The sequence below is a fragment of the Rutidosis leptorrhynchoides genome, chromosome 1 (genome assembly GCF_046630445.1).
Source record: "Rutidosis leptorrhynchoides isolate AG116_Rl617_1_P2 chromosome 1, CSIRO_AGI_Rlap_v1, whole genome shotgun sequence".
In the NCBI taxonomy this organism is placed as follows: Eukaryota; Viridiplantae; Streptophyta; class Magnoliopsida; order Asterales; family Asteraceae; genus Rutidosis; species Rutidosis leptorrhynchoides.
In genome coordinates, this window is record NC_092333.1 from 442,795,879 (window position 1) to 442,805,937 (window position 10,059).

At 32.8% G+C, this 10,059-nt stretch overlaps 1 protein-coding gene across 1 annotated transcript; it reads right to left on the reverse strand.

Annotated features, from left to right (window-relative positions):
- Window positions 1-160: 160 nt before the first annotated feature.
- LOC139902866 (phospholipase A1 PLIP1, chloroplastic) lies at window positions 161-9,526 on the reverse strand. Its single transcript, XM_071885525.1, has 9 exons — window positions 9,443-9,526; window positions 9,126-9,398; window positions 8,865-9,032; window positions 7,138-7,141; window positions 2,833-3,518; window positions 2,265-2,759; window positions 2,114-2,173; window positions 1,386-1,802; window positions 161-625 (listed from the first exon to the last, which is right to left on the reverse strand). The coding sequence occupies exons 1-9, from the start codon at window positions 9,524-9,526 to the stop codon at window positions 191-193; spliced, it is 2,622 nt and encodes an 873-aa protein (XP_071741626.1). The 3' UTR covers window positions 161-190.
- Between the last annotated feature and the right edge of the window lie 533 nt (window positions 9,527-10,059).

The window sequence follows — 10,059 nt, forward strand, 5'->3', positions numbered from 1 at the left end:
ACATAGAATCGCAATAGTAGATTTGGAATATCTTAACTAAATAAATATCGGGGATTCATTATTAATATTTAAATATTGGAGAACATAATTTACAATAATGCTATTAGGTGAACAGCTTTAAAGCCAAACCTCTTATGAACATCATCACTGTTAGGTTAGTTTTACTTTCCACTACATAAGATCTTTTACTTCACACAACCTCGGTAGTAATCAGCCTCTTTTGATCCATAACCGACAACTTTTTCTCTTTAAGTTTGGTTTCTTGACTCCAATAATGTGGAGATTGTGAAGTCAATAATGGCCACAACAAGTTCTTCTGTTCTCTAGGTTTTCTGATGAATGTCTTTGTGTGTTGTCTTATAATCCCGTTTACCGCCTTTAGGTAGTTGCTTGAATCATGGTCTCTTAGGATCGTACCATCTGACCCGTAAGCTGTAGGATGTTGTAATGTTTCTATTGGGTGTGGTGAGTTTAAAAAGGTTCGAATAGCAGCTTTGGTGGGACCACGATGTGTATTCTCCATTGCGTATAGCGCACTTCCGGGAGGGAGTAACGGATGATGTGGCGACGATTTCTCGTCAGGTTGGAGTATAAACATTTTCCCTAGTGGTGTATATAACAGACTCTGCATACACAAGTAAACATTGAGGATTAAATTAGATTTATATAATATAATACTCCCTCCGTCCTAAAATAACTATGTCATTTGACTTTTCAAAGTCTTTCTTTAATAATTTTTGGCTTTAAATATTTTTGTTTGTGCTATTTTATATTTGATGAAAATTATATGAATCGATTCGGTTTTATAATATGTTTATATTGATATAATTTTCATCAATCAAATATTATATAACACAAACAAAAATATTTAAATTCAAGTAAAACAAAGACAAAAATGTCAAAGCGGTACAGTATTTTTTGGACGGTAATTTGAGTGCAGTACATGTGGGACAAGGGAGACGTAAAGTATACTTACGCTTCTATTTAAGCATAAAATAACTATGTCATTTGACTTTTCAAAGTCTTTCTTTAATAACTTTTGGCTTTAAATATTTTTGTAAGGGAGAGGTAAAGTATACTTACACTTCTATTTAAGCATAAAATAACTGTCATTTGACTTTTCAAAGTCTTTCTTTAATAACTTTTGGCTTTAAATATTTTTGTTTGTGCTATTTTATATTTGATGAAAATTATATGAATCGATTCGGTTTTATAATATGTTTATATTGATATAATTTTCATCAATCAAATATTATATAACACAAACAAAAATATTTAAATTCAAGTAAAACAAAGACTTAAAAATGTCAAAGCGGTACAGTATTTTTGGGACGGTAATTTGAGTGCAGTACATGTGGGACAAGGGAGACGTAAAGTATACTTACGCTTCTATTTAAGCATGGATGAGAGCGGAAGGTACCACACAAACGCTTAAGTAACTGGGCAACATGGTTGGGGTAATTACAGGAAAATGCTCGGGGGACGATATCTCTATGCATCATGACACAATGAACATGGTTCTCGTCTAGCCCCAAGTGATCGAGAATCTTTTGTCCATTACAGAACACGAATGGTGAACCGAAGGTGACTACTGGTCGTAGAGCCGATGGTTTTACAACATTCCGGGTCAGTAGCATCAAGTTAACTAATAGAGAAAGACTGCCACCTAGAGAATGACCTGTAAATTGAAGCTTTGCTCTTTCACCATATCTGTTTAAATGTTCGAGAATATGAGGCATAAATTGCTCGGATATACCCTTTGCCGCCTCGTATATTCCTCTATGAACTAGCACACCTGTTCCCTGGTTCATAAAATTTTCATCGTGAATACTGTTTGCTACCTGAAAGTAACCTATTTCGTACTCCCTAACACTACTGTTCCAGTTTGACTTTTGAAGTTCTTTTTCAAATTTGATTTTAAATATCTTTGTTTTTGTTATATAATATCTGATGAAAATTATACAATTGAAAACACGTTTAAAACCTACTCCGTTCATATAAATTTTATTTCATCAAGTATTATATAACCAATACAAAATATTAAAAGTCAAGTTATGCAAGAGTTCAGAAAGTCAAATGAATAGTTATTTTGAGTATTAGAGAAGCATTTTACCTCAAACTTAGTTGGTTCGAAGAAAAGATTGGCCTGCCATGATGCCACCGAATCCGAACCCTGAAATCATTGTTTGAAAATTAAGTTTAGGTGTTTGCAATCCACGTTGGTTCTCATCAAAAATCATATCTTTTAGGATGTATTGGGGTACCTGGATGACGAAACACCGAGTGTATATGCTCGAATCATCACAAATAAACCATTCACAAGGTGAGGAGTGAAGGGACTGAAGATCTCTTGCAGCCTCTTGTTTTTCTTTCTCGGGTGCTGCAACAACTGCTGTCATGGTGGAAGCCGCCATGTATGCCGCCATCTCAGATTTATAAATTCTGTTAGAGGAATCTGTTTTCACCAACGGATGGTTGTTCGTGTCACCACGACCCACGCTGACATCATCGTCTTCCTTCCGTTTTTGTTCAGTTTCACGGGATATAAGACCACCTGCTTGAGATTGAACATATGTTGCTGCTGAAGCTGCTATCTCATAAGCGGAAGTTCGTTTTATACGCTTTTCCGGCATCTGATTGGTAGCTAAAGTAGTCAAAGGTACACGAACCGAGTCACGCGCAATGGCTTCCGCTAACGCTTTCTTCTCCAATGATGATGTCACAAATTTTAAATCGTAGTATCTTCTCAAATCGTCCTCCTACACGAATTGTCATAAATTTACAATTTTGCCCTCATTGGAAAGCAAAAACGAGCGATGAGTTGAAACATACCTCGATCTCCGGGATCACATACGCCATGTTACATAAGAAAGCCAGTTGTGAAAAGTGTTTAGTATCGGACCAAGAAACGTTCTTCAAAAGTTCCGAAAACGTATCCTGATTGATGATGACATCATCTTCATCATCACTATAATCCACCTCACACGTTCCATCTTCGACGCATTCTTTTTCTTCATCATTATCACCATCGATTTCATTCGTTTGTTTTTGAACCCATCGGCTTCTAATTTCCATCAACCTCTCAATCCAATTAGCCTTTTTCTTATCTTCTTTCTCCATTTCGATATCGTTGACATCAGCCGTTTCATCTCTTTCGTCTGTCTCCATATTTGTATCAAAGCTCGTCTCCTGATCAAACAAACTTTTCTTTAACGAGTTCGGAGTGATGAAACTCGGGATATTGAACTCAAAAATACCCATCGAACGACTGTTTTTCAGTTTCGGCTGATTCACCGATGCCTGAACACGATTAGCAGAATAACACATATTGTTGTCAGAGTATGCTCTTCGAATCATCGCACGTTGCCTTAAATTTTGTCCTGAAATTGACCGATTAAGAACATTTCGCCTATGTACTGTTACTGAGCCGTCAGTTTTTGGGGTGGTTGGTTGGCTAGAAACCGTCATAGTACCGTAAACCATCATAGGCATCAATATAAGCTTCTCCTTCAAATGGCCTGAAACATATTTTTCTAGAATATAAGCAGAGAACTATATGTTTATTAAATTGTAGTCCCCTGAAACCAAAAAATTCTTGTAGTAACATAATATAAAGACACTTAACAGGACAAAAGAGACATAGATTACAACGACAACATTCGTTTCATCCCAGATTTAACCCAGGTAAACATTTATTCTGAGGTACGACCGCCTTTTTATTCTCAGACGAGGTAAAATAGTTACAATAGTAATATGAACACGACACAGTATCTTGTTAAAGACCTTTGTCTAGGAATATTGTGTGTAATGACTTTTTTACCCTCTCATTCGAACAAAGAGACGTGTTAGTTGTGTAGTATTGTAAACAAGAAAGAGCAAATACGAATCAAACATACTGGTATATTTGTCTTGTATTTGTCGTATGGAGTTAATATCGAAGCGAGAAGACTTTCAATTTAACGTTCTACCCTAAGTTATGATTGCTTGAAGCATCCGTCTGTTCCAAAACAATTCCGACAGTTTAAAACAAACTTCATTAAAAAAAAAAAAAAGTGAAAAATGATCATCATTGGCAACGTTCTAACACGAGTTGAATCTATACGATTCACATAGGGAAGCCGTACATAAGTGTTTTGGGTGAATCTTGTAATGAAGAATAAGGTGATAGATTAAAAGGCTGGGCAATACTTTAGATGTTTACTTTATAAAAACTTAAGGCGAATAAGGTGATGGATTAAATAAGTGTAGGTTGTAACTTCTTGTGTGAATGTTATTTTGCGACACTATTGACCATTTCTGTTAATATGTAGCCAAACGGGAGTCGAACTCCTAACCTCCCTTTAGAGGCAGACCACCAACCGCTAGACCAAATGATTACTTCTAATATACAATTGTAGATAAATAGTATATATTTTTAGTTCCTGTTTCAATACTCCACAACTCGAATGCACAATTGTAGATTAAAAAGTAAAATCTATATACTTATATAAAAAAGAGTGTGTTAAAGTATACTTGTCAACACGAGAGTAATTTTAGGGAATGAGGACAAGTGTATTTTACACATGTCAAATCATCAAATTTTTAAATTACAATTAATCTATAATTAACAAATAAATAAATAAAAAAACATTAACTAAAAAGAGGTTTAATAAAATAAATCGAATAAAAAAAAATAAATACAAATATTGAATATATAGATTAAAAATTGAACGTGTATACCGAAGAGTTTGTCAAACAAAAACTTATCTCACTTTTACTATAATTATGTAAACATCAACGATCTATCTTAGTCTAAATATGCTTTAAGTTGTGATCAATATAGTTTTGTTATCAATATATAGTTATCGAAAACAGCAGGTCGATCTATAACGGTTTTTTGAGCAGACGTGCATCGCACGGGCTCATAATCTAGTAAACTATAAACTATAATTATTCTAGGAAAAAAGTTGATTATTCTAGAAAACATTTCTTATATAAATATCTTATTAGTTTGGCACTTTATTAATATATAATATATAACTCTGTAATATAAATTTTTTTTGGTCCTATGAAGAAAGTTATTGAATTCATAAGTTATGCACGGAATATGTCCTTGTTGATATGATATTCCAACAAGTGTGTGAAAAATACGATACCAAGGTAATGCTTTTATAGTTTGTATTAAAAAAGATTTGCATACCTAAACAACAGAAATTCTTGACCAAAAAAATAAAAGATTGATTGACATACATAAAACATCATTCCCAAATTAAAGGTAAAATAAAACTAAGAACACGAAAATTGTCCATGACACAAACAAGCATAAAAATTAAAAAAAAACAAAAAAAATACTTACTCTACTAATATTGAAAAACACTAAAAAATGAATGCCAGCAATGAGAAAACGCAGAATAAAACCCCTGGTAACCAATCTAAGTATGCGTATGCTATTCTTTTTTAAATAATTTGATATTATATAATGTTATAGAAAACAATATAAAAAGTTACTCGCTCCCTCAACCTACTCTCTATCTTAGCATGTTTTAACTGAACTTTTCTTATCTACATCGGTGTTATATCAACATAACCCCTTCCACTTTCCTTCCACTTAGTTCTATATATCTTACACTTCCACTTTGAACTATTTAAATTAATTAAATAAATAATATATAAAACAATACAGTAATAAAATTATTAATATTGCATTTATCCCGGCCAAAATTTTTAGGGAGACATAATTCGAGACAGACGAAGTATATAATACTAGCACCATGCACCACCGGGTAATTACTTTTTCGTCCCACTACAAATCGTCCCACTACACGTGTCCACTATTAAAATTTTAAAGTATTTATTTGTCAACTTTGATAGTAAATACTTTTTTGGGTTATGTAATATTTGATGAAAATTATATAAATGAAAACCCACTTAAAACTTAAATCATTCATATAATTTTTATCTATTTCGTACAGATAAAAAATATTTACAGTCAAAGTTGACAAATACAAAATTTAAAAAATTAATAGTGGACATTTATAGTGGAACGAGTGTAACGAGTGTAGTATGTAAGAAACAACCTACATAGATTACGTATATGTTCGTTATTATAGGGGATCATAGATGTTTGTTTAGTTCCAGTTTGAGATTTCATTGTAGCTCAATATGCTACTCCGTGTCACATGTTTGTTGTCATTATTGGATTGTAGAGAATAAAATGATTGAAAACAAAATATAAAGTTTGTAGAATGAAATTTTCTTGAAGTACAGTATTTAAAAGAGATGATTACATGAGACTATTCTAGTGATTTTCTTTATCGAATAAAAAATTTAAGACTAAATGATCAAATGCTTTATATATAGTAAATAGAAAGATAATGGATACTTTGTATACGATGATTCATTTATTTTATACCTGTAAAAATAAAATATATAAAGTTAAGGAAATAGACAAACCCAATACTAAACTAAACAGTTGTAGTTTATGTTAGAAACTCTCCCTTTCTTGGCTGGACTGGGCTGGAATTTTGGGCCCACAATAAACTTTTAATAGATTATTAAGACATCAAAATTGTCAACAGCAAAAAAACATGCAACGCATAAATGCATGTGGGGTGAGGGTGCTAACTTGATATAAAGCTGGGTTTGTATATTTAGCTCATAATTAAGGCCCTTAACAGTGTTTAGTTATAAAAACTGTCAAACACTCACGAGATTCATCAGAATAATGTCTCACTATAATTAGTTTTATATTAATATAGTCCAGTAACATGGTATAAAGATATAAATATTTTGAATCAAAACTAATTATATTTAATTATTTATAACCTTATGAAAAATATAATATAATATTATAATATAATATATAATATAATATGTAATATTAAAGCAAGAATATACTAGCTAATTAATCAATAATTAGTAGAATCCAGATGAATTTATCTGTCAATTCTAAAGATTTCTAAAAAGTTCGAAACTAAACATTTTGTTTTTCAAATATAATTGTCAGCTAAATAAGGTAGTTCATATTTGTATCTATTTTCATGTATTTTTGTAATTTGTGACATGCTGCGTCTTGCAGCTTCGAGAGGGCTATTGGGTCGAAAATGTGGCCCCTAGCTGTGACGATCTTGTATATTCGTGAGATTAATATATACATACCTTGCTTTTCAAAAAAAAAAAAAAAAAAATAAATGTATAGGTAAATATAAATTATTATCTTATTTATATTTTATAAATAGTAAATAAATAGAGAGTAAATATTACTCCGTAGATATGAGTGAAATGAGGACATGCAAACAACAACCCACCATTTTCTACGAATACAGTTCATTTATACATCAGGTAGCATTAATTAATTAATTAAATTAAAGAACCACGACGGAACAGAAACAAATTTGAACCGTTTATATTCCAGAAATAATAAAATTAAAATTAAAATTAATTAATATCACTTACCTATTTTCTTCAATGCATTAATAATTTGTCATAAATTCATATTAAAAAGCCCAAATACATACCTAATCGAACCTTGAACACCGATCGTCTATCAACTCAAACCGATTCTTCCACGAATTCAATCGAATTTTGAATAGGACGATTCTGCCAAAATTACACCAAATTACCAACTATACCAATTTCATCCAAAATTTACATAATTATGATCAATCAATACATACATTTCCTATACCTACATTTATTCCTCAATGATATAAACGTCACCGATTTCGAACAATTCGTTCCAAATGTTTCACAAATCTTACTAAAGGTATTCTAAATTTCGACGTATCACGATCAATTAGTGCGTGTGTGCGAAATATATATTTTAATTATTATTATTATTATTATTATTATTATGAATAATGAAAATTGAAAATAAAAATAAAAAAGAGGAACTTACATGTCCACTGCTGCGAAAGCTCCAACGAATGGAGAACTCTCGCAGCAGAGTTGAGAATGAATATATATATCTATGATGATGAAAATATATACATGAATATATTGTTGATCAATCGGTTGTCTCACAAGTTTTACAAATTTTGATAATTCAAACACGCATAAATGATTTTTTAGGTTTTGTGTAAAATTAAGGTGAAAGGAAGGAAGATGAGAAAAAATAATAAAAATTGGGGAGGGGAGGGGAGGGGGGGTCACAATCTTTCGGTGGTTAGTGAGATCTGGTAGGACTTTATATATGGGCTGAGAATCTCATCACGTGGTTTTAAAAACTTGCCACGTACACTTTTCCTTTCTGCAATATTCTTTTGACCTTTGTGCCTATTGATATTAACTCCACACGACCTATTTTGCAAACGTTAAAAATCTAATAAAAAAGATTATTTTACCCCCCTTTTTTTTTAAAGGCAAAATAATATTATAAGAAATAAACAAAAAAGTAGCGAGAGAAGCTAGCCAATACACGGAACAACGAAAAAAACACACACACACGAAAGAAAACTCAACCTAATAAAACACAAAAACAAACTAAAAGCGCCTCACTCTCAAGACAAACAACCGAAAGCCAAACGAGAAAACATACACGGACCTAAAGTACATGAATACAGCAAAACACCACGCCAAAACACAAATTGATAATTCTATGTTTCCGATCTAGGCGACGAGCAGCAACATGAGCAACAATCGTCGTCGTCGTCATCATCATCATCATCATCATCATCATCATCATCATCATCATCATCATCATCATCATCATCATCTTCATCTTCATCTGAATCCTTCAACAAATCATCGATGACAAACCTTTCATTCCAGAAACGTTTATCACGACATCTTTTACGTTTCCATTATTTTTTTTTCATAACGAACTTAATAAAATGATGTTTCATTAAAGGGCGAAATTTCCTCTTTTTAATCCGAAATCTAGATACCGCACTTTGTGCCAAACCAACATCATTTGTATTCACACGGGCCACATGATTCGAACTAGAACCATTAGAGCCATGATATTCACCAACATCAGGCTCAATACACTGTGTAGGCTCAATAGAAGATTTTGACACATTAGAAGACTCGTGGGCTTGTCCACTAACAATGTCCTTTCACCCATTAAAATGGGTATTATTTGAATCAGTAGTCCGTTGAGTTGGAACATTAAAACATTTACATGCTTTTGTCTCCTCGAAAACTACATCATTACCGTCTGCACACAACATTGATTCAAACGATAAATTGACATTGGAAGAAGTAAGATCAGCGCATGCTTTTGAGTCTTCGAGAATTGAACCATCACCTTTTTTACTTGGAAATGAATCAAACATGTTGCAGCTTGCATTAGTCTCACTGCCGTTGTTGCAAATCGAGGAAGCAACACAAGAGTCAATCTTCGATCTTTCGACAGAATCACTAGCCGCAATTTCATCCGGTGATCTGGAGGTTTTTACGGCCTCCACATGTTTTTCATTCTCGAATTGAATATTATCATATTTGTTTTCAATGCATCACTAACGCTATTCGAAGAATTGTCACAACCAAATGATGGGCACGAGGATGTAGAAACAGAGGAACCTTCAACTGTCTTGGAATCATCCATCAATAAACCATTAGAATTTTTTTCGGAACCATCATACTCGCTCTTGTCAACACCATCGGAAAAAAAATATGATGTTTTGCAATCGTGTTCGATCAGGGACCATGTGTACCGCTCCTTGTTAAAGCTAAATATGATATTGTGATTACTAACAGACTCAGGAATATTGAATACAAAAATCTTTACATCTACCTTTATTTTTATAGGAATGTTTACTTAGAATTCGCGTTGGAGTTACAAGGTTTTGGATGACATATTGGTATTTGATCCTTTTGATTAAACGAATAATTTTTCTCATCGGCAACAACATCTGCGAATCTACTCCCGTTCCACCTTGCACCCAGCTTCTCAATTCTTCCATTTTTTGAATTGTCCACTTTCACTTCAATAGCAGAATGACCAACGAAGGCCTCTTTCTTCTCCTTCGCTATATAGGCACGCTGTAACGACCCGCCAAAATCGTTATTGACGCGGTACGTTATTCATTGATTTCATAGTGAGGTTTTGACCTCTACACGATACGTTTTGTAAACATT